This window comes from Penicillium cinerascens (assembly GCF_028974065.1).
Source record: "Penicillium cinerascens strain IBT 15544 chromosome Unknown contig_24_segment0_segment0, whole genome shotgun sequence".
NCBI classification, from domain to species: Eukaryota; Fungi; Ascomycota; class Eurotiomycetes; order Eurotiales; family Aspergillaceae; genus Penicillium; species Penicillium cinerascens.
In genome coordinates, this window is record NW_026695290.1 from 1,617,306 (window position 1) to 1,641,015 (window position 23,710).

Consider the following 23,710-nt stretch of genomic DNA (forward strand, 5'->3'; position numbering starts at 1 on the left):
TGTAACTGACAGGGCGGATGTACCCGCCTGGATTCTTAGGCTACGACTGGATGGAAGTAGATGTGCCTGCGAGATGAAAGATATACAGATAATCCTTGCGATTACGATTTTCTAGTGGCAAGGCTTGAAGCGGGGCTACGAAGACGTTATTGAAGAGTTACCGTTATTTCCAAGCCTTCGCTAGATACATCACCAGCCTGTACCACATACCAAGACCACAAAAGTACACCAAAGATGCAACATAAAAAGTCTTTTCCATGCAAGTTTCCAGGTTACAGCAAAATGATGACATGTATAACAAGCCCCCAAAAACAAACCTTAACTCGACGCCCTCAACGCGGATTCGCCCCCGCCATCCAGATCCGTGCGATCCGGGGCAATCCATGTGGACAACCATGTTAATGTCGGATTCCAAACCCGAACTAACGAACGCCCCACGGGTTGCCTAACCCGTCACTCCCGGGGTCCCCGCATTGATACTCGCTTGACTTCCATGGTTTTTCTGAGCAATAAAACCTGGGTACTCAACACCCGTGGCGAGGACTTCTCAGTACAGTAGAAGTCAGTTTGTGATCTTGATTCAAAGAAGTGACGACATCATTCTTTGGAAGAATAAGCTGACTCGGAAGATTTACTGTTGATCCGGAGTAGGGGACACTGAGTGGGATAAGGTTAACTTGGCATGGGCTTTGCGTAGGTTCTACGGCAGAAGAGACTGAGTGGCCCTTGAGCGAGATGTATTCTAGCGGACGGGAGATGGAAATATAATTTGGAAGGTCTATCATTTCATTGTTCATTGCATTTGTAGTATAGATGGATCCGACGGTGCGGATCGAGTCAAGAATAACAGGTAGGTAATAAAGGTACTAGAACCACGAATTGCAAAAAGCTCCGAAGGTATTGAACATCGTGGACGGCATCATGGTCGGATATGACTTGGGAGACATAGCAGATGAATATATTGGAAGGCATGGGTGTAGCCGGTGGGAGAAGGTAGTCAAGAGGGTAGTTGGCAGATGCAGTGATGAAGTACCAGCGAGCGACAATTTTACTTGTTCAGCTGGATCGACTTGATATCATCCGTGAACATGCTGAAAGAGGCACCGCGACCACGCAGCTTCTGGGCCTCACGATCAATGGCGAATTTGACTCCCTCGAAGATGTTCTTGCAGATCTTCCTGGGCGGGAAACGGGGGATGGTCCCCTCTTGCCAGACACCAGTCGCCACGAGGACGGAGTACCACTCGATCTCGGAGGACCTGTTGAACTCATTGGTACCGCGAATGTCGGACTCGGGAGTATCACCGAAGAAATAGACCGTGGCGGGAGGCTTGTCAATGCCACAGGTCTCACTCCGCCATTCCTGGAGGAGTCGCGTTGCGAATGCGAAGGTGCCCATCTGCGGCTTGCCAAATGCGACCGTTTTGAGTTCCTTTCCGCCGGTGACAGCCTTGTATAGAGCCTCGAGCGAGGCTCGCAGGGCACCCATGCCAATACGCGAGTGCTCGTGTGAGGTGGACCACAACACGTCGTTGTGGGAGAAGTAAACAGGTGGGCCCTCGTCGAAGGTCTCGGACCGTGTGTTGAGTTGTCCATGTTGGGTCATTAGGACATCCAGAATAATTTGCTGGTCACCAGCCCAGTCGCGGCTATCGGCGAAGACGAAGACGGCTTCAATTCGAACTTTCTCCAAGTCGAGCTCTCGGGAATTCTTGTATTCCTCGTCGGTTAATTTGCGGAAGGGGGTCGCATCGTGTTGTGTCTTGATGATGTCTCCGGGGGTGATGACATCCTTGAATCCATATCCCTCGGCCACAATGCGACACTTCTCGCCTTCACCACCGACGACCAGGACGGTGCCGTAGTGCTCGGCCATTTCTCGCATGGGAGTGTGTCCACAGATGAACTGGCCGGGGTCAACTTCGTATTCGAGTTGACGACTGAGATCGCGACATCGTTCCTCTTCGGTCTTGCCGCCACCGTTGGTAAGGAAGATGTAGGGTCTGTGGAGGGATTCCGTCAGCAAAGGTACTTGACCCCTCACCGGGCCAGATCAAAGAAGAAACTCACACTTTAATTCCGTATGGGTTTTCGCCATTGATATACTTCATGGCCTCCACAGCCTCTGGAATGGGCTCCCCGCCCTTGACGAAGACGCCATCGATATCGAAGGCGAGGGCAAAGTCGTCGCTGGTGACAACTGGCGGGGTAGAAGAGGGGGTGTCAACCTGGGGAGACTCTTCCTCGGAGGAGACAACTTCTTCTTCGATGTGCTGGTTTGACATTTTTGAAGAAGACAAGTTCCGATCGTGAGACGAGGCCATTAAATGACTAGGAGGGATGACGACGTTAGGTCCACCGTAAAGGTCGGCCCGATCGGCGTCCTTGTGGACCCTCTGAGACCCGAACCCATCGGCTGTGGCCATCGTGAGATATGAGCGGACGAGAAGACGTTGTGGGTCTGAACTGCGGGTCTTGCAATGATCGTCTATGCGCGTCTAATTCTAGATGCTTGCTCGTGGAACCTGTCCCAGATGCAGGATATGTAGAAGGAATGCGCACTTTGCAGTGATCCGATCTCGAGTAGGCAGCGTGCCAAGTTGTGTCGAAAGGAAGTCCGTGGTGATGGGACGCGTGGGAGAGGGCCCTAATATAGTATCATTCCCGCGCTACACACTCTCAAGACATCTGGTTGCGAGGACCCACCCTTTCATCCCCAGAAGCGTCATTCTTTTCCGTCACTCGGCTGACATCTTACTGGTAGCGCCGATGCAAGTGCACTCGCAGAGGGAAGTCAGTCCCTGCGGACCCACAACGGCCTTCCCTTTGCCCTCGGTGCACTGAGCCTTAACCACGAGTGTCATTGCCACTGCTGATTTGTTCGAGTTCCAGGGAAAAAAGGCGAGGGTGTACATAGATAGCCCAGGGGACGTCCAGAGTTTACCGAGTGGAGTCCGAGGGGCCCCGCTGCCATTTTGTGAATGGACCACTGCCACGGGGATGGCTTCAATGAACACTGGTTTTTACCAGATAATGACGGCACTTTGTAACCCGTCTGAAAGTCCCGACTCAATTTTTCGTTCGGAACCGGTTCTGCGCTCTTTCCGTGTCTCTAGGCCTTATTTCGGCGTGGCGCCGGTGCCTCCAGATATTACTACACCGATGTCCATCCCCCGTCGCACCCCTCGCATACCGCCCAACTGACGAATCACTTGGCCTGTTGGCCTGCTGACTGGTAACCCCATGTCAACCATCCGATTTAGAGTATCCCGTTCTCTAGCGGCGTCGTCGGCAGGACATGATTGAATCAAGCCGCCGGTGCGCTGCGGGGCAGAACGGGGAATGACGTCACACGGACCCCAGTGCTGACTCAACCGGGTTCAGGAACCGGATAACGTAATTCACAAGCGAGTGGCTCACACAAGCGAGTGGCCCACCAATCTCATCACCATTTTTCAAAGGCGAATATATCAACCGGATCGCATTAATTAATCCTAATCTATCGCTTATTACATTGATTGATCTTATGCCCAATCGTTCCGCATCCACTACACCTTGGTGGAGCCCTCCTGCGTGGCTGATCCTGCTGACTAGGTAAATCGCCCTGCTCATGCGATACTACCTCATTAGCTTCTACTGGCTGAATTAGCTGCTGAGCTAGCTGTAGGCCCTCTTCGATTGATAGGCCCTCTTCGTGTGCAATCTGCCTAGTCGATCGAGTGCGCTTTTGACGTTTCTTTTCATTCGCTGCGCGTAGATCGGCGTTCTCCTTCGCAAGGAGCGCAGCGCTATGCATCGTTATTGCGCATCCTTTGATAATTTGATTTATCATAGTTTTCGATGGGGTAGGAGGGCTTTTCGATAGTTGCTTATGTAGCTCTTCAAGCATAGAAGCTTGCTTTTCTAGCTGAAACACTGTTCTAGGCGTTTTCGGTGTGAATTGGCTAGATCTGCTGCTTGGTCGGCTTGATGGTGGTGAAGGCGTTCGAAGCGATATATTAAGCTTAGAAAGCACTCTTTCGGCACTAACTGGTACGATACCAGTAGCTGCAAAGCTGCTTTGAATAATATGCGGCTGGAAAGCTTCTAGCCGTGCGCGAGGATAATCTGCTAGAAAATCAAGCTTGTCGATATGATTATAGCCTGTTCGGACTAAATCGCTCACGAAGCGACCGTACGCACGCTTAAGCACTGCAAAGCACCCAACATCAAGCGGTTGAAGTAAGTGAGACGAATGTGAAGGCATACACAGTGGTATAATATCATTTTCGGCACAGATTCGATCGAATTGAGGTGTAAGATGGCTACCGTGCCCGTCAAGGATCAATAGGCGAAATCGTCCTCGTACACGCGAATTAGTGTACGGAATGAAGATCTTTTGGAGCCAGCGAAGGCCGATTTCATCGGTAGTCCAGCCATTATTCGATACTTCGATTCGCCAATCCCTAGGGAGATTTGATTCAAACCAACCAGCGATATAAACCTGGCCTTTGAATATAATACAGGGCGGCAGCGAATAGCCGTCAGCGCATATCGTTTCGATCGCAGTGACCCATTGGCGATTTCCTGGCTGTAGAAGTGATCGCCGACTGTAGTATTCTGCTCGTGTAACCACTTTCTGCGCTGATATAAGGCCCATTGCGAATCCAGTCTCATCAAAATTGTAGATATCCTCCGGTTGGATACCGTTCTCATCAATCGCGCGTTGTACCATCAAAAACCACTCTTTTATAGCCTTTGGATCCTCGTTAAGGGCGCGCTGGTAGTCATATCGCCTAGAGAAGCGTGTTCGAAGCTCATCACGTCGTTTAACAAAATTAGATACCCAATTAATGCCAACGGTCGGCGGAGGGGTGATTCCACGCGCTGCAAGAAGAATATCGGCCATTTCTCGTACAGTAGCACGTCTAGGCGCTGCACCACGCGTATCCATAGAGAATATCCATTGGACAAGCGAATCCTCTTCCAATTGAGTCAATTTATGCGAATTTGGGCGTGTATCGACGCGTGACATTGTGCCTTTTGCCCGCCGCGATAGCGTTCTAGCGGGGATATCGTATAGCTTCGCTGCTGCGCGCAACGATTCAACGCGGCCGCTTTTAACATCGGAAAGGGCTAATAAGATTCTGCCCTCCTGATTGGTCGATTTCTGCGAAGATTCAGTGCGAATTGGTGGCATTGTAGCTAGTTGAATTGAGGTAGGTGGTTTGAGTGAGCGATTTTGGATGGGGTGGGCCACTCGCTTGTGTGAGCCACTCGCTTGTGAATTACGTTACTGGTTGATGGGTCCTACTGGGGCTATGATAACATCAACCAGACCGAGAATCGGCCGTTCATTATCCCGATTGGGGTATCGAGGCTATGCCGCATTCGCGTGGCCTTTGTCTGGGTGTCGGGCTGGTTATCCAATCAACGGAGCGCATTGGACTGTACTGTATGTATGTGGCGGCGCAAAATTGGCCCTCGGATACGACGTCGACTGGACGCTACTGTAGAGCGGCTCACTTTCTAGAAATACAAGTTACCGCTGCAAATTTGCAGAGAAGCTAGAGGACCATGGACCATCTCGTCGCTAAGCACTTGCAGGAAGCATACGGAAGTGATAGACAGATAAGTAGGCCCAGCGGACTAACAGGCAACTACTCGAATTCGCCGTGAACTTGATGCTTCTACAATGTAGAATTGCCAAAATGCGGAACCCTCCGGGAATGTGTTCGAGTGGCTTGAGCTGGTGTTAGCGTGCAGGGAAACTCGTGACCTCCAGACCCTAAGCCGGGTTACGGGCAGTGCATGTTACAAGGCGGGGAGTGAAAATGCTGTAGGTCCATGTATGTCTGTCCGTCCGTGTCTAATCACAGCCGTTGCCAGCCAATCCTGGTCGAGATCTGAGCGGGAAGTCGCAAGCCGGGACGGCTTGCATGGAGGCGCCCGATTCGTATCTGTATCATTCACCTGAACACTACGTGCGCACGGCCTATGCAAGGTAACTTGGGATTAACATGTGAATGCAGACACCGAAGAGAACTAGTTCTGCTGACAAGAGCATAGGTCTCCGTTATCCGCATCCCAAACACAATACAAGCCTCGCCGATGAAGGAAATAGCTCGTGCGCAGCTTCTCTCTATTATTCGGTATTAAGAGGGGCCATCGTAAATACGGTGGCTAGAGACTATAGGCCGAAAGAACGCGGTTCCGGTGCATGCTAAGTCTTTAAAATGCATCAGAATAAGATAATGCTGGTAAAAGAATGGGTTATACAAGATGGTGCCCTGAACTACAACCCGTTATATAAACAGACAGACCTTCATCCACACAAAAAAATTCTATTGATACAGTTGTGCTCATCAATGTGCATAATACAAACTAATATGTACAACCAACGCATTGCAGGCCCAGCCCAATGCCAAAGGAAAAAAAATACATTAAGAGAGTGGGTGCATCAATCCACACGCAGAAACATATCCTGTCCCCGCCTTGAAGGCGTCAAATTGCGACTCGTCGGTGACACTCTCTTCGGCGCACCCTCGGGTCTCTTCTTGGGACTTGATGGGTATCCAATAGTGCCGGGATTCACTTCTGAGGGATATGGAACCTCGGAGGACGAGGCACGTACATCCCTTCCACGGCCGCGTTCAAGCCACAAGTCATCAGGGCCCCACGGTGCTCCTACCTCGCTGGGTGGATGTGGGCTGCTGCGGATTTGGACGCGTTTGATATCGTCGCCGCGGACGATGCGTGGCCGGGATACTATCTCCGCGGGTGGTCCTAGTGTGCTCGAGGGAGTTGGTGCTGTAGGGCCGGCTCGACTATGAGTACCGCTCAGGATGCGGCCTTGAGCGGCACTGAAGGGGGCTGCGAGGGATGTGTTGGATGATGTCTCGTGCGATGAACCTGAGCTGTCTATTGGTGTCCAGGTGCTGTTTGATGTGTCGGATCCGGGTAAGGCAGGCCTGACGAATGGTGGTGCCGACCCATCCGTGGTAGGATCGGGTGTTAGGTTTCGACTCTGGTTTGGTCGTTGTTGAATAGGGGCACGGAGGAATTTCTGTGCTGGAAATCCGTTCTTGAGCGCGCGAGGGTTGGCTGGCAGCCCTGTTATCACATTTGGAGACCCTGATCTTTGGGCGGCATTCTGTCTTCTCTCTATCACGCCCTGCTGAAATTCATCCTCTTCAAAGAGCGTTTCCCCGCTAATAGGCCGGTGGGTCCATCTGAGAGGCTTGGGATATAGTCCAGCTCCCTGGTTTGGCAGGAGTTCTGAAAGTGTGGCTTGTGATGACAATGTCCTAGGTGATGACCCCCACTCTGAATCTGAGCTGGCGGCCAGTCCTATGCGCTCCCGCCCGCAGAGCTCTGGGAGATCGCCTTCGATGTCAGGTGTAACCAATCTCGGTGGGCGCTGAGACCCCGGCTGTAAGGTGTGTGATGACTGTGACATTTCCTGGCGATTGGCTACAGCACCAAATGAAGAAGGCCCTGGCCTTGGACCGGATGTTGAGCTCCGTGATGAGGATTGTGAGAAGCCAGGAGGTTCAGCCATTGCACCTCCAATCTCAAAGTCAGAGTCAGGGTCTTCGACCCGGTTGTTTCGCCGCCATCTCTTGCAGAGAAAGAACACCGCAACGCCAATGATGAAGGAGCCCGCCACACCCGATACGACGGAGACTCCAATCACAGTACCAGCGCTGACGTGGTGATCGTTTTTGTTTTTCGTAGCACTCGGACTGCTTGATGGAGATGAAGAGCTGGTCGATGTCGGAGAGGGTGTTTCAGTACTGACGAGTGGCGCCGCTCCAGTTTCAGACGAGGTTGGATGGTAAACGGTGATTCCGGGAGATGCGGTAGAAGTTGTAGAGGTTGTGGATTGAGTAGTAGCCGTTGGGGCGGTATCTGAAGTTTGGGAAGCAGTTGTAGCGGAGTCGGTTGTCGCTGTCTCGGTCGTAATAGTAGACAACACGCTGGGAAAGGTCGATGCCGTGATTGTCTTATGCGTCTCCGCGATAGCACCCGACACCGAGTCGCAGATTCGATAGACTGCAACAGAAGAGTTTTGTACAATTGTTTTCGAGCACAGAGCGTAGACACAGCTTAGCCCCGCCTCGCCAATGGTGAGACCGCTGGGTGTTTTCGTCCGACACAAACACTCCACATCCGATGTAGTGCTGCATTCTTCGGATGTGTACTCGGACTTGGCAAAGTTTTCAACACAAGTCTTCGCGCATTCTGGGACAATATCCCATAGAGACGAACCCGAGTCATCGTTGGAAGTATCCGAGCTGCTGGCCGAGCGTATGAAGACTAACGGAAGGACCGCAGCGAATATCCTGTATGCAGGATGGAAGAGCATACTGCGGAGACTCTGTACATTGCATCAGTGAAAGTTTCTTCCCCTATAGCTTGGTATCCTCAACTAACCTATTTCAATATTGTATGGGAGTGACTACCCTCGAGGCCATAAGATCTTTGAGGTTATCATCATCGACAGCAGTAGAATAGCTGCAATGGTAAGATTATCGAAGCAAAGACAGCAAGGACGAAAAGAATAAAAAGCCACGCAGCCTCAACACGGACTCGGGCTTAGTTAAACACGAAAAGTGAGCGCATCGCGAAATTAGGCGCGTAGCGATTGCATCCATGACGCCCAAATGAGGGGCCCGCTCACCAAGCAAAAGGGTGCGAGGCGACTCTGAAACCCGGCCATCGAGGCGGAGCACATGCAGGCGCTATGGTGAAACCAGATGACATCGCAGGCTGTGAATTCGTCCAAGCGGACGAATCCGTGAGGTGGTAAAGCGCCCTGGGTCCGGTGGTGGTTGGGTTTCTGCGGTGTAGGCGCCTGCGATACGCGCCGGGGCAAAGCGTGGGCGCTTACAGTGCAGCGCGAGTCACCCATCGTGCCGGGGTGTGTTTCAGGTTCCTCTGGTTTCACTGATCGTTTTCATCTCATGCAAATCTTGTTTGTTTTTGGGACTGGAGAGTTGTTCGTCCTCGGTCCACCTTTTGACGGTGCTTCAGGGTAGCGTTAGCTAGAATGAAGCAAGGTCTCTCATCATCATGCATATAGGCCATTTACAAAGTCCCCTCTTTGCGACGTGTATACACTAGTTGATCTTACTGTATACAGAAGCGCTGGTCCCACCTGTGGGCCTGGTACCAAGTTGGATAAGAATGCCGAGGAGAGTGTTGATGTCAATGGCGCAGAGTGTACAGGACAGTCCTTTAGGAATAGCCTATGTGCTCTCAACCTGGGTGATTGCTTGGACTGCGAATTCTGCCTGGTTGGACCAAGTTTATTGCAGGATTGCAGGTCCAGAGGCCATATACAAGTGCTATTTCATTGTTTTATACTGTGGATTCTGGGAAGACGCTTTGTCAAATTAGCCTTTGCCTCCGATATAGTTATTAAAATGAGTGATTCAAACACAACGTTCATACCTTTTGAAGATGGAAAATGGAGCATGAAGTGGGAGGAGCCCCGAAAAGCCCGATGCGATCGAAAGCGGTCCAGTCTTCGATTCTTAATTCAGCATCAAGGCTTCTAGAAAACTCCCTCGTGATCAACGCAAGGCGTGACTAGCGAACGTCGATGATTTGTATCTACGGTGGTGGCGTTGCTACTGCCCTGTATGGTGCAACTTACAGGCGGTTCGTCATACCCGCCTCATCCGATAGGGCCGCCTATCAAACGTCACACCACCCCATGCTGCAGATTTGGGGATACTACATCTCTCTAACATGTAGCAAGTACTGAATTCGGGTTTTCAAATAATTGCCATTCCGTCAATAGTAAAAGCTAACCGACCACGAGCCAGGACACACAGCCCGACAGCCAGACGATATGAGGTGGTATCATTTGAAAAGCAAAAACAAGACCGGCATTATCGTGTCACAAAACAAAGGAAATAAGAAAAAAAATGTTAAATAGACGACGTGCACGCGCGCACAAAGACTGAAATTAGGCAATTATGGGCATCAGGCTGATGCCAAGCGGGGGACGCTGCAGAGGGCTAGACTCGACCGGACTTCGGCGGAACCGCGCTGGCGCCGGCGCTCGCTGGCAACTGCATCGCTGCATTTGGAAAGAGCAAGGACATTTCAAGTGCCGGGCGGATAGACCTGGACGACACGGCGTTGCTTGTTCCGTTGCGTGCTTGACTAGTATTTGAAAATGATGTAGCTGGAGAGACCGTTAGTATTGTTTTGAATGGCTACCCGGGGTGGAACTCGGGTAGAAGGAGAGCGAGAGATCACGTACAAGGCGTGGATGACACCGGGGATCCAACCCAGGATGGTCAAACAGATGTTGATCAGGAAGTCAGCACCACATCCGCGCTCCAGGAAGACACCCAGAGGAGGCAGGATGATGGCGAAGAAGATCTTGCAGATGTCACTGTGCAGTGGAGTCAGCCATGATGTTCGCTTTTCGTTCGAGTGCGACCGGAACCGGAACCGGAACCGGAAATTGGAGCGCGCAGTGAAGTCGAGCTGTTCTTCCAGTTCCAGAGCGAGGACGACTTACGAGGCAGTGAAAGGCATGATGGTGGTGGGATTGAGTTGACGGGTGAATCAAGACAAAAGTGGGAAGGGGTTTGGAGGAAGAATGCGGAGAGCAGCTTGCTTTAAAAGAAAAGGGAGAGTTGCAGCTGCGGGCGGTTGCGTCATGGGCCCGCCACCTGTGGCGCAACACCGCATGATTGGTGAGTGCCTGTGGCTCAGCGCTGCAGAGTTTCCCGTTCTGCCTGATTGTGGCTGTTTTTAATTATTCTAATTGCGATAGTCGCCCGGCCAAGGTTTCCAGCCTTGGTACCTCTGCGATCTGCTGCACGTTCCGACCAAGTCCCAACCCCCTTCCATGATGCCCGGGGCTACCTAGGGCTACCTGAGACGACACACGGCCGAGCCTATCCCAAGTCCCCGTTTGCCGGCTGCCTGGAAACTTGGCTTGGCAACATGTATCTCGATGTGCGGCGGTCTCATGATGGTTGGTTCTTGGCTTCCCACTCTCGTCGTGGCGCTTATTGCCCAACGGTCCAGCCCTACGTCCCTGTAGCCCCCACTTGCCAGGCCACGATGCATGCCTTGTTATGGGATTGGTTCGGCATGACCTCATTCAAAAGTAATTCTTACAAGTTCGTGCTCTGCCGGTGTTTGTCGGAGTGGCTCGAGTTTCACCTAGGACATGATGGCTGTGGCGCCCCTGACGCAAGCCGAAGGTACAGTACTACAGTAAGGATCTCGAGGCGATCGGATCGTTCCCTCATTCGGAACATGCTTGGGGTGAACGGGCAGAGGCCGTGGATAGCTTCACGTTTCGTATTCAGCATCCTAGTATACATCGAGCTGAGAGGTAAAATCAACATCGTCGAGCAGTGCGTTCCACTGTGGCGCATCGAGATCAGGGGCCACAGCCACAAATTCGGACCAGAGATGCTCCCAACCTTCCTCGCCAATGTCATTGATCAACCCGAAGCCCAGGGCACCGTCGCCAATTATTGTCGAGGAGGGTTGCACAAAGTCTGAACTTTCGCCTTCATGAACTGCCTGTGATCCGCCAAGCCCATTTACCGGCTGGCTAGTTGGCAACGCCTCATGGGCGGGATCATTTAGGGTAGGGCCGGTTACTTGTGATCGCTGCTTGTGAAGTGTAGACATCAGGGTCTGTAGATTCTTCTGAATTCCTTCCATCAGGTGCATCGAATCCTGCTTCGATCTTTCTAGAGTTTCGTAGGCAGCAAGGACCTTCGCCTTGCGAGCCTCCGCGTCTGGCGCCTCGGGATTGAACGACACGTCCATCGCCAGAATCACAGCCGCGAAGAACACATGATGCATGACAGTCCAGAACCGTGCTGGCTTCACTAGGATCTCAGAGTCCACCTCGTCCATCGCACGTCGTAGTTCTAGTACGGTGTGGGCAGAACGGATACACATCGCGTGCGAGTAGGCGTACTTGGGGTTCGTCACGCCTTCCAGATGATATGGCCTGTGGAGTCGACACAGACGAGTGTGGATGCTGAAATGTACCGCAAGCCGTTGTCCGGCAATGTAAGGTCGCTCTTTGCAAATGGCCCGGCTCTGTTCGATGCTTTCCTGGTCCAATTTGAAGAATATCGGAAGATTATCGATGAGATCGTGGAAACGTCTGTCCAACTGGAGGATAGTGTCGTATTCTGGCTCTTGAGAATCCAGCAGGATAGATGGTAGGGCGTCAATAACCTCACGGCAGACTTCTGCCGTCTTGACTCTGAAGAAGAACCCAGAAATGCTGGTAGGCACGGACAGAGGCAGGTTTTGTTTAACCTCTGTGCTTGTAATAAATTCATCATCCGTATTACTCGGCAAGTTCACATTCATGTGTTTTGGTTGAAGAGTGTATGCACCTTCTTGAGGCCCGCCGGAAAACGAAAGAAGCCTGAGACTTGTCAGCATACTTTGCATGTACTCAAGAACCCACAACTTACCAGTCAGATGCTACCATGTTCCACCAGAGACGTCTCTGAACCTCGACCTCAATCATATCACATCCCTTGAGCCTTCGTTCTTCTCGTGCTTTCGCCGTATCCAAACGGTGAATTCCCAAATATCTCGACATCAACAGGCATCGATTTCGAAGCACGTGGACCTTGAGAGGAAAGCCGTCGGTATTCATGAGCAGATGGGCCATGGTGCCAGTGGCCACAAGGGCCGTGGTCGATGACTGTATGATCTGACGAGGGTGATCCAAGATAGCCAGTGCAAGGCGAGTATATGCCATGAAAGCCGACTTGGTTTCCCATTGAGTTGCATTTAACTTCTCCAGAAGCTGGGGTGTCCAAACAAGTGCAGCTCCAGCGAAAACCGCAAAGAGTAGCATCAAATCCGCCGCTGGAGCCTCTTCGCCCTCCAGGAAGCACTGATAGGTGCGCTCCATCAGGACACGAGTAGATGGGATATGAAGTATGCCGAACGTCGGCTGCAGTGTTGTTGCAAAATGATCGAACAGGCTTTTTGCCTCTCGTAGAGGAGGAAGTTTCCGCGTAAGGTCGACGATACTTGGGTATTCGCTGTAGTTATAGCTAATTGAATCTGCCGGAGGATGCGAGTTGAATGACATGACATAGTGAGAGCCAAAAGCCTATAACAAATGTCAACAATTAGGTTAGTTACATGATTTAGAGCAAGGATATACCCACTGGTTCTGAAGTAGGTGTTGAGGTTGAAAATATCCCCTGGTGTTTGACATCGACCTGTGGAGACACAACGGATCTTTCTATGATTCCTTCCAATCTTCGAATACGATGAAGAATCATCTCATCCACGTTGCTTCGGGATGTTAGCTGACACCTTCATCAAATTAATAATCGGGACACAAGTTACTCACCGATTGTTAACTTCAGCTGAATTTACAGGCTGTGCTCCAGTGACTTGACCAGAGCCAGCAGTGGATGCCTGTGAAGCCCCGGATGGCCCTAGAGTCTCCGAGCTTTGCCCAGCATAGTTGCATGGAATGTCTCGGAGCACGCAGTTTGAGCATGGCTGAGCACGATCACATCGGCGCTTCTTTTCACGACAGGGCAGACATGATAGCGGTGGTCGATTCCATCGGTGTGTCACCTGGACTGGGTTGCCCTGATTATCTCGTTTCATGACTGAGCATGTAGTTCTGAACTGATCCGACTGCGGCGGGTATGCAGATCTCAGGCCGCGGAGCTCCGCGGGGCTTGCCTTTTTAAATAGCCAGGAAGCCCAGAACCTTTCAGGCCCTTCAATTTTGCCAAAGGCCAATGAAATAGCGTACGCTGTACCAGACAGACAGGCTAAGAGAAGACAGTAAGACGACATGGGCGAGGTCCGCGGATGTCCGCGGCATCAACTGCCAGAAGCGGTTAGTTCGTCTTGTAATTTGTGACGTTTATTCAAGAAAAATTGACGGCAAGTACGGTAAAGTATACAGAGTATTACAGAACTTTTTCCCGTCTAAATCGCGCGCATCTGTGGTCACTCTCCGCCGCTCCAACTTTCTCTCTGTTTGACATTCCGCGTTTGAGGCTGATGCCCAGATGTCAATGGCCTCCAGATATGGCCTGAACGCCATGGCCCCCAGGGTGGTCCTTCGATCCACGCCACTCCGCCTTATGCGCAGCTCAAACCGAGCTCGGAGCTCGAGTGTCGCAAACCGCCTGTTTGCGACAGAGACCAATCGCAAGGTCCCTGCGAAGAACTTTTCGCCCTTTGCTTACACATGGCTCACGAGGACGCCGGCAGCTATTGTGAGCTTTTCAACCTTCCACCATTGCCTCGCCGTACACTAACGGGCATGCAAAGAATCCCGACGATATCTTGTCAACTCTCCCCTCCACGCCGTCCGTGGACGCCGCCTCGGATTCCGTGCCCCTCCTTCTCGTCACCCCTAGCTTTGCCCACTGGATTGACACCGCCAATCCATTCCTCGAGTCCTTGATAAGCCGATTATATCACAGTGTTCCGAAGTCCACTCCTCTCTACGCCGTTGCAGCAGTTGTTGATAAACTTCCCAATTCTACGCAATCTGATATGCCAACTTCGGAAGGGAGCGCCGACTCTACCTTCTCATCAGAGTCCGAGGGTTTGTCTCTCTTAACAATCCAAAGAGAGAATGTACGAGGAAAAGCAGCACCTGTTCGTCGCATTGGAGGGCCCGCTGGCGAGGAAGCCGACCTTGCGATTTCCATTCAAGGCATAAACGTCTCTGAAGGACCAGCGTATGAAGTCGGTCTACGCCTTACAAACACCATCTTTATCAATGGAAAAGAATCGACACTTATCGGCATGCGCTGGAATTATAACGATGCCGCTGGCGCATATACCATCGATAAATCAGCGGACCTCACAAGCTGCTCTGTCACATCTGTCTCGACTACTACGAATCCCAGTCTAACTCTTCCGCTCGACCCCGTAGGCGAGAGAAGGCGGGTCATTACGAGTATGGGCAACATCCTGCGGCAGGTTTCAAAATCGACAGACCCAACTTCGGCCGAGCCAATGCCCGCTTCCTCCGAACTGGAGACGGCGCTTCCCCGATACATTGACGAGCATAATATTGTCGACCAAAGGGTCTCCGTCTGGGCCTTGGTTGAGAAGCCTGACCTGGTGGTTGCCGATTGGGAATCTTCATCCACCCAGGATCGAGTCGTCCAGTCCTTGCGCCGGGGTGGTAAGCTGCACCGCGTCATGAGCGGTGGAGGCGGATGGGGAAAGAAACAAGGTCTTCTTTCGCTAGATCCAGAGGTTAGCTTCCCAGGGATGACGCGTTCCGATGAACTACTCTCCCTGGATCAAATCTTCAACCCTAGCGCAGATGCGCCTCTAGAGATGCCGGCATTTTTCGCCAAGGGGATGATAGGTGATGATCTCTCCCTGTTGTCACAGGTCGCCACAACAGGTGATTTCATCCAATTCTTCGTCGGGCTAGAACCGGAACATTCACAAGACGAAGTTACAAGCAACCATGGGGTGAAAGGATCTGTCACCTACCGGTTTGGTGTCGTTGCCGATGCTGAAGAAGTGGATGTTCAATCTCTGAATGAGAATAAGCACGACCTTGTCGTTGTGCCGAGTTCTTTTGGAGCGCTGTCCGAAAAGGCGATTGCGTACTCGCAGCCAATGATGGATGGAGCAGAGACATCCAGTTCCAGCACCAAGCTGGATATACCAGGATGCAGAGTGATTATGAACCCTGTACAATAACGAACTTTAGGCATGTGTAAGATAGAAAGGTAAAGAAAAAGCCAATTGAAGAGACATGTATACAAACCAGAGATCGATGTGGAGCGTCTGCCGTGCCAAGAGCCATTCACGTGATCCGGGACCAGCGTGGTGGCTTCTGACCTCGTAGCACTCTCCATCCTCCCGATTACCGCAATCTCCTCATCCACGGCTTGAGCCTGCACATCTCGGGTCTCCTATCATCCATTTCAAGCAAGATCCTCTTCCAGAGAAGCTCGTCGAGCCTCCATACCATCAAAATGGCCACAGAGCTTTGGTAAGTCGCTATGCAGCCTCCCAACCCCCCTGGGTGCTTGACAGCTATGGATCGTCGGTCTACTGCTTCGCTCTCCGGAGGTTTCCAAGCATTGATGAATCTTTGCTAACCGAAATGCTCCGATAGCCCCGTCTATGCGGTGAGTCTAGCTTCCTCGATCTCCCCGAGTCCACCCCGTCCACGTCTCCGTGTTTTAGCCGTCCCCTCCACATCTTCAACCACACACACCTGTCACGCTAGCCTGAGAACGATAACTGATGCTATGATTCTAGCCCTTCTTCGGTGCGCTGGGCTGCACGTCCGCCATCGTCTTCACCTGCTTCGGTGCCGCGTATGGTACCGCTAAGGCCGGTGTCGGAGTGTGCTCCATGGCTGTCCTCCGTCCCGACCTGATCGTCAAGAGTACGTCAAGCTCCAAACAGGCTCAGAAAGTTGCGATATCACGCCGCGGTGATATCTTTCTTAGCTTCCATGGGTCTTTTCGCTAACCTTGAATCTTAGACATTGTCCCCATTGTCATGGCTGGTATCATTGGTATCTATGGTCTGGTCGTGTCGGTCTTGGTCGCCAACGACCTGACCCAGAAGCTCCCTCTGTACACTGGATTCATTCAGCTCGGCGCTGGTCTTTCTGTCGGTCTGGCCGGTCTGGCCGCTGGGTATGTTCAAACTTGATTGATCCCGACTTATCAAACATTTCCATGACTAATGACTCTGTACAGTTTCGCTATTGGTATTGTCGGTGACGCCGGTGTTCGTGGAACTGCTCAGCAACCCCGCCTCTACGTCGGAATGATTTTGATTCTCATTTTCGCTGAAGTTCTGGGTGAGTCTATCCGTCCGAGCAAATCCATATCGTCCATTCTAACAGCTTTTCCCTCATCTAGGTCTTTACGGGTTGATTGTCGCTCTTCTCATGAACTCCCGCTCGAAAGCCTCCTGCACCTAAACGAGAAGCGTCTCGTTGCACTCGGAACTCGGACTCTCAATCCAGCTATCTTTCTACGGTACCTGGTGACTTATACCGTTTTCCGGTGTGTTATTATCGACTTCCGACCCCAACATAGCAACTCACGGTTTCTCTCGCATTATGCCGGGCGACGAGGACAGTGGTACAAGGAAAAGATGATTTTGGCTATGATAAATTCATTTTTTTGAACTCTGAAAGGGATTTCTTTTTTGGTGGTATGTAGAACTGGGAACCTTCCGAGACTGGTTGGTCAGGTGTGGTAGATATTGAACTGGCTTACATTGCATGAACGCGCGCTGGATACTGTACTTTTTATGGGTCTCGCTGAACTGGGCCCTGGACTTGTTTCTTGTCGGTCTGGCTAAGCTGTGGATTTACAAACCCTTTTTATTTTCTCTCGGTTTTGGCTCTTTCTTGTCCTTTTTTGGTTGTCGGGTCTTTGTATTCGGTATGATATAGCAATCCCGATTTGTGTATTTCAAGTCTCTTGCTGTCGTAAGACCTTGAAGTACCTATCAAATGTTTCAATAGGGGGTTTTCCTACGTAAAGACTTGGCAAAGTATGCCTGTCAAGGTCCTTATTGCTTCGAGCTACCCGTGAACAATATATCACGGAGATGGGCTGAAATATCAAAAGAGCAGAATCTATTGGGTAGTCCGCAATGTATTGGGGCCATAAATGCCGCACACACATAAGAAAACAGTTCAATGACCATAAAAGCGTCTCAAAGATATGGCGATGATTGGATATTTAGTGGAGGGTGGGAGAGTAGAAGGAATAGACGAAACAAGGAAAAAAAAAAGAGAATTTCGCAATGTACGATAATAAGTAGGATATATGCCCTGAAAGTCAGACAACACTAAGCCTCAACCCAAGACTATGCAAAGACGCGGGCCATAGATGCATCCGATAAACCGAACGAGAAAAGCAAAATGGAAAAGCGAAAGAGCAGTCTAAGCTTTGTCGAGTTTCCGTCTAAGAGTGCGCGTTCTCCGCATCAGCTTCTTGAACTTGTGCTTCTTCATCTTGACCTTGCGGCGGCGCTTGGTGCTGATGGCGTGGATAGTCTGGTTGTGGCGACGACGTTCAACATAGGTCATGCCCGAGGCCGAGCCGCTGGGTGCGTCGATGGTGATGCCCTCGTGCTCAGGGTCCTCCATGTCGCGGACAAAGGGACCGGTAGAAGCCTCGTAGGTCTTGCGACCATCGGAGTTGCGAGTTTCCCGAATCGTCAACACGGTCGAGTAGGTCGAAGTCTCGTGCTGGTTCTGGGCTTGGGACTCCATGGCGTCGGAGCTAGGGTTCATGTCCATGGGGATCGGAGGCGGAGGAGGGTGGAACGGACGCAGGCGTCGGACGAACTCCTCCACGGACATCTTGGCCTCGGCACCATCGAGCATCTGGAGGTCTCCATTTGGATCGCTCGTGAAGCTCCGCTGGAGCTGGCCGAACTGGTCTTCGGGCTCGGACATACCGTTGGCCATGGACTCCATGTTCTGAGCTGTCGAGGAAAGGGTGAAGATGACATCGTCGGGCTCATTCTTGAGGAACTTCTTTGACGAGAAGATCGCATCGAAGGCTTCGGTGGACGAGGTCGGAGGGACCGTGGTGGTCACGGAGATGGGGCGGTGAATGGAGAAGAACGAAGCGACATGGACGTCTTGATAAACAAAGAAAGTTAGCACCGTACAGAAACTTGAATAGGAGATAAAGCTGTAGCCGAGGCACTCACCATGTGGCTGTCGGTGCTGTGTCGAGGGGACACTGGGAAGCTTCGAAAATGCGGCGTCCTGCTGGCTAGCCTTCGAAGACCCGTTGCGGGCACCGTTGTCCTTCCCACGGCGGCGGGTCGTCTTGCCCTTCTCACCGGATGAGTTCACCCCCTTTGCCGGGGTCGAGGTATCCAGGCGACGGGAGCCATCGCTGGGCGGGACCGGCGGCTTGGAGGAGGAGTATCGGCGCTGGTGCACATGTCGGGTCGCACCGAGCAGACCGGTCGAAGGAATATTCTGGGCGGAACGAGGTATGCCGGACAGAGGCGCCCATGCGGCCCGGCGTAACGACGTTGACAACATGGTTGACGAGGGACCCAACAATTGGGAAGAGTTGGAGGTGAGTCTGAATCGGAGGCGAAATCATCGGGTCGGAACTCGGCGTCTCAGATCATGCGGACGTTATGTAAGTTTTATGCCTCAGGTGTCACTTTCACCACTTGCGATCACCTGGTTCCTCTGAGCACAACTCGAAATTATTCATTCTAGATGCAGCAATTGCCTACAATTAATGATACATTGCGAGATTCAATTGAGTTCATTGATGAGAAGGAACAATAATGAATTGTGATAGTACAGGGAACAGCCGTCAGGTATCACACATCTGAAGCGACAAAAAAAGTGGTATCATCCTGCGTAATCGATAAGAGAAAAGAGAAAAGATAAAAGGGAAAAGAGAGCAAAGACACCTTCGCTGAAACCGAAGCGGGGCATTGGTTAGCGAAATCCAACGGGCTTTTGGATGCAACGTAATAGACCCAAGGATGCGGCAGAGAGCCGGCGATTCCTTTATATCAAGACGCCTCATGAAGAAATAAGAAAATGAAAAGAGAATAGGAAAGAGAGGTTCCGATAGTGTTGGAGAAGATAGAAGGAGAATGGAGCCGCGGAGGAATGCAACAGAGGAAAAGGCTAGAGAGCTTGACAAGAAACGAAAATCAACTTCGTGGCAACAATGACGTTCATCATAAAGGCCACCGGTACCTGAATGCCGCTGCCTTATAGTATGAGGGTATGAAGGTTCTTCTGAATGATCATGTCCTGGACGGAATCCATGGTCGCTTTCAGCAATGTGGTGTCTGTGGCGTTGGTATAATGGATATAGATCTCGCGGTCTGGGATTCGGTTGATGCCGCGGAAACGGTCCGAGAAGTACCGTGCTGCGGCATCAAAGTCCGTGTTGGAGCCTGTGTAGTCGGGGAAATGCTTGGAGATGGAGGAGATGGCGAGTTTCCCTTTGAAGAGATCGATCTTGTTGAGGAAAAGGATGATGGGTTTCCGCTTAAACCACTCGCCATTGACCAATGATTCAAAGAGCATCATGGCTTCGTGCATTTGGTTCTGTGGCATAAATTAGCGACCGATGGCCGGGAAATGGCGAATGAAATCGTGGACTTACCGCGTTCTGGTCTTCAACAAGACATTGGTCGTATCCAGACAGAGCAACCATGAAGAGCAGACACTGAACACCCTCGAAGCAGTGGATCCACTTCTTCCGTTCTGACCGTTGTCCACCGACATCCATCATGCGGAAGTTCATCTGCCCAAGCTCAAACAAGGTTTCGGTGATACCCGTTGTGCGGAGTCGCGCTTGCAACATGTCCTGGTTATCAGGAAGCCAGCCGGGCTTGAAAATGCGATCCAGAGAGTCGTAGAAGCTATAGGTCATGGTTAGAACGGGTGTGTATGATAGACACGACTCGGAAGGTGGGCTTACTAAACCAAATTATCATGCAGGGCGAATTCGTGACCACGCGCAACGGCCTTTTGAACGCCAGCATCAAGCCACATTTCTCTCATCGCGTCCCGGACCTTCATATCGGAGAAGGCTTCATCCGAGCCCACGTCCGGGTCCGTCTTGTCTAATAGATCGGCCAGCAGCTTTGATGGATGTTAGTTTACATCCTGAATAGCCAGAGCAGCTCGTGTGAATTATACCTTTGTCTTTTCTTGCTCAAACTCTATGTTTTCGGCGTTCATGATATCCAACAGAACCTTGAAGGCAATGACGATGTTCGAATAGATAACGGCCCGTGTTGTGTGACGCTCTTCCTCGGGGAAGCCTCGACTGTGAATGATGCGCATTTGCTTTATGATCGTCGACTTGCCAGACTCTCCAGCGCCTAGTATCATTGTTAGCATATGACACATGACGGGACCAAGACAGTCAGAATTGAGATCGCCGAGCATCACGCACCCAATAGCAAGATCTTGATCGTCCGGTCCATTGTCTTCTTGTCATTTTTGATCGCTCGATCTATGCGGGCATTCCGCTGAAGGGCATCCTTGTCCGCCTCGGCGGGTTTTGAATTGATGCAACCCATGATTCGGGAACACGGCGGTATCTCTGGAAGGAATGGCCAGTCGTTAGCTACAGAACGAAGCTAAGCGCTGGGGAATCACAGTCGCGGAATGACGGTGCCAATGCCAACTCGATCTGAATCAGGGGGACGCGATGGTCCCGCGCCACTCGCGAGTCCTCCCGGTTCAGAATCAGAGACAGACAATGACTCGGCTGGACTCGATACGGCCGAGGCACCGGCAATTCGCCAAGATGTGATCGTGATCAGTGTTGCCCTACCTATACAGAGATTCTTGTCCACCTTCAAACGACCCACGCGATGAATGAACGGCCGTCGGCGCTTGTTCTGACCACGCCGCGAGCTCGAAGTGGTTCTTTCCCCACACCCAGGAGCTGCTGCCACGTTCCGTGATAAATGGCGCGGCCGGGTATCCAATTGGACCAGGTTATCCTCCGACACAAAACCCGAGTCCGTAACGTGGTAGGTGCGACGTCGGATTGGCAGTTCGGGGATTCGAAGGGACTCGAGGGGGAAGTCCGGTGACAGCCGAGAGCGCGTGAAGTTTGGTTACAGGCTTTTGCGGGGGAACGAGAACCTTGAGGGGCGCGGGAATCGGACAGCCAGGATTTCCAGAACCGGCTATAGAGGGTGAGAGAGAGACACCTGCCACCAAGGATCAGGTTGAGACCACTGGTTCACGAAGGGGAATCGCGAAACCGGAGGGGTGAAGGAAAGGAGAAAACGGGAGTAGGATAGTCAGATCAGTAGTACATCTCTGCCGTCCCAAGAGAAATCCCACAAGCGGGGAGAGCGTGTCCGGTTCGCCGGCACTTAATCTTAGTTTGATCAGCTTCCGCGAAGCTGAGCTTAGCGTTTGGAATTCCAAATTCCTACTCGGAATGTGAGCACAATGACCGTTGTCTCGGACCGCACACTATTTCTCCATGACGCGATGACCATCCAAGCGTTTTATTTTATTTTCCCCTTCACTCCAAGCGGTCGTACAGTCTTAAGCAGGGGCGCGCCGGGGCGATCCACCGGATGGGGCCGACTCCCCCTGTCTGATTTGCCCGAATAATATAGTGGGATCATAGACCGGGATTATTGCTGAAATGGATCCCCATTCCATGTTCCCTCGGCCTATCGCCTATCTACACGAGCCTGACATTTCCAGAGGGGGTAACGGAGGACAGGTGGTACCTTGTGCTTACCACGCGAGACACAAAGGGGGAGGCATGTATTCCCGCGCGCTTCTCGAACCATCATGGCCCAGGTGCTCCGAAAGGCTAAATGAGCATGGGCTGCTGCAGGGGCAATCTGGCTGAACCACACCCATTCATTGGAGACTATTGGACTCGCCCCCCAATAAGAAGCATTGTGCATCTCGACGATTCTTCACGTTACACAACCCCTGAAATTATCCTGGATGAAGGCCTACGTTGCGGTCGCTTGTCCGGTAGTCCGTAATCCGTACTCCGTAGGCAACCGGGGCCCAGGGTGGAGTGGACGGAGTGGATTCTTCGATGGTTCTTCGCTGCCAAGCACGCGGAATGCACGCAGCGGCGATCACCGCCAACTCAGGGTGGTATCGATGCAAGGAAATTTCAGAAACGTTAGGGATTCCGTTCGCTCAGTCGCAGCCCAAGAATCTTCTCCGTCTCTGGAAATCCCTGTTCCATCCAAAGTACCAAGCGTATCTGACTTGCTCATCTTCTACCGAGGCTCTGTTCGGTAGGCCATGTAGGGATCGCTCCATGATACGAGGCACCGTCCGTCAGGCAAACCTTGATTGCGCTAGTAGCGCTATTTCGCTTACCGGAGACGCCAGAGTCGCTCTTAGCAGACTTGACAAATTTGAACCATGGAATTGGAGCGGTTCGGCAATACTCGGTGGAGCTTATCAAAGTCACTCCACAACCAAAAACACCGCCATCCCGTGTCCGGTAAACAATGAAGCCCGTGCTCGCCGTCGTTTTGAGTTCGGACTCGTACGCCGCACGAGCTACTGTAAACTGTCGAAATGAAATAGCCTTGCCGTGACACGAGGGAATCCTCTTTTTTTATGACCTGTATACTCTGCCCCCCCCCCCCCCCCCCCCCCACAATGGCTGGTATCTCATTCCCCGGGCCTCAGTATCGTATCTTGAAACGAGGGTCCGTTCGTTTCACCCTTGTCGGTTTCACAATTTCGCTGCTCGCATGCCGGCGCGGAAACTAAGGCAGGGGGTCATCCTGCCCACGCTGGGGTGTGGAGACAGATTGCCCTAACGTAGGAGACACCCGAGTTAGATCGACCACAGGCCGATCTGGGGGCGAATTATCTCCGGGCGTGAACGTGGCCGCGTAGACCTGCACATGGCACGTCGTTTGGACCCACCGGCCTCCACGGTGTCGAGCCAGAACCATGTTGTTCCGGTGACGAGTCTTGCCTAATCGATCGATAGCGCCTCAGAAGAGGGGTTCAAGTTCGTCACGGCCGTGAAGACAAGTCTTGACTTTCATGTGCGGTCGAGCCCTTCAAACTAATTTTGGGGAATCGCGGAAGCCACATGGACGCCCTCTCTGTCAGCGGCGATCACCCATCCTTGATTTCGGCTGACCAAGCTAAAAACGTCAATCGATGTGCAAGTTTGTCGTTGAGAGCTCGGCACTTGCCCGAAGTTTATCG

The 23,710-nt window shown here is 51.9% G+C and overlaps 8 protein-coding genes across 8 annotated transcripts; 2 read left to right on the forward strand and 6 right to left on the reverse strand.

The window, feature by feature from the left end:
* Positions 1-1,048: 1,048 nt before the first annotated feature.
* N7498_003706 (phosphatidyl synthase) lies at positions 1,049-2,426 on the reverse strand (the record flags this gene model as incomplete). The annotated part of the gene is made up of 2 exons (XM_058450768.1): positions 1,049-2,003; positions 2,071-2,426. The coding sequence occupies 2 exons, from the start codon at positions 2,424-2,426 to the stop codon at positions 1,049-1,051; spliced, it is 1,311 nt and encodes a 436-aa protein (XP_058310230.1).
* Positions 2,427-6,439: 4,013 nt separating this feature from the next.
* Positions 6,440-8,347, reverse strand: N7498_003707 (uncharacterized protein; the record flags this gene model as incomplete). The annotated part of the gene is made up of 1 exon (XM_058450769.1): positions 6,440-8,347. One exon carries the CDS (start codon positions 8,345-8,347, stop codon positions 6,440-6,442), a length of 1,908 nt encoding a protein of 635 aa, XP_058310231.1.
* A 1,752-nt stretch (positions 8,348-10,099) lies between these two features.
* N7498_003708 (YqaE/Pmp3 family membrane protein) lies at positions 10,100-10,632 on the reverse strand. Its single transcript, XM_058450770.1, has 3 exons — positions 10,520-10,632; positions 10,256-10,390; positions 10,100-10,177 (listed from the first exon to the last, which is right to left on the reverse strand). Exons 1-3 carry the CDS (start codon positions 10,534-10,536, stop codon positions 10,156-10,158), a joined length of 174 nt encoding a protein of 57 aa, XP_058310232.1. The 5' UTR covers positions 10,537-10,632; the 3' UTR covers positions 10,100-10,155.
* A 693-nt stretch (positions 10,633-11,325) lies between these two features.
* On the reverse strand, positions 11,326-13,623 carry N7498_003709 (uncharacterized protein; the record flags this gene model as incomplete). Its single annotated transcript, XM_058450771.1, has 4 exons — positions 11,326-12,409; positions 12,459-13,111; positions 13,170-13,299; positions 13,358-13,623. The coding sequence occupies 4 exons, from the start codon at positions 13,621-13,623 to the stop codon at positions 11,326-11,328; spliced, it is 2,133 nt and encodes a 710-aa protein (XP_058310233.1).
* A 446-nt stretch (positions 13,624-14,069) lies between these two features.
* On the forward strand, positions 14,070-15,702 carry N7498_003710 (uncharacterized protein; the record flags this gene model as incomplete). Its single annotated transcript, XM_058450772.1, has 2 exons — positions 14,070-14,246; positions 14,302-15,702. The coding sequence occupies 2 exons, from the start codon at positions 14,070-14,072 to the stop codon at positions 15,700-15,702; spliced, it is 1,578 nt and encodes a 525-aa protein (XP_058310234.1).
* Positions 15,703-15,980: 278 nt separating this feature from the next.
* On the forward strand, positions 15,981-16,945 carry N7498_003711 (H(+)-transporting V0 sector ATPase subunit c; the record flags this gene model as incomplete). Its single annotated transcript, XM_058450773.1, has 6 exons — positions 15,981-15,997; positions 16,124-16,136; positions 16,270-16,399; positions 16,499-16,655; positions 16,719-16,822; positions 16,884-16,945. The coding sequence occupies 6 exons, from the start codon at positions 15,981-15,983 to the stop codon at positions 16,943-16,945; spliced, it is 483 nt and encodes a 160-aa protein (XP_058310235.1).
* An 813-nt stretch (positions 16,946-17,758) lies between these two features.
* On the reverse strand, positions 17,759-19,084 carry N7498_003712 (mitochondrial 37S ribosomal protein mS38). Its single transcript, XM_058450774.1, has 2 exons — positions 18,700-19,084; positions 17,759-18,627 (listed from the first exon to the last, which is right to left on the reverse strand). The coding sequence occupies exons 1-2, from the start codon at positions 19,040-19,042 to the stop codon at positions 17,921-17,923; spliced, it is 1,050 nt and encodes a 349-aa protein (XP_058310236.1). The 5' UTR covers positions 19,043-19,084; the 3' UTR covers positions 17,759-17,920.
* A 654-nt stretch (positions 19,085-19,738) lies between these two features.
* On the reverse strand, positions 19,739-21,063 carry N7498_003713 (guanine nucleotide-binding protein subunit alpha; the record flags this gene model as incomplete). Its single annotated transcript, XM_058450775.1, has 5 exons — positions 19,739-20,080; positions 20,139-20,397; positions 20,457-20,620; positions 20,678-20,862; positions 20,937-21,063. 5 exons carry the CDS (start codon positions 21,061-21,063, stop codon positions 19,739-19,741), a joined length of 1,077 nt encoding a protein of 358 aa, XP_058310237.1.
* Positions 21,064-23,710: the final 2,647 nt, after the last annotated feature.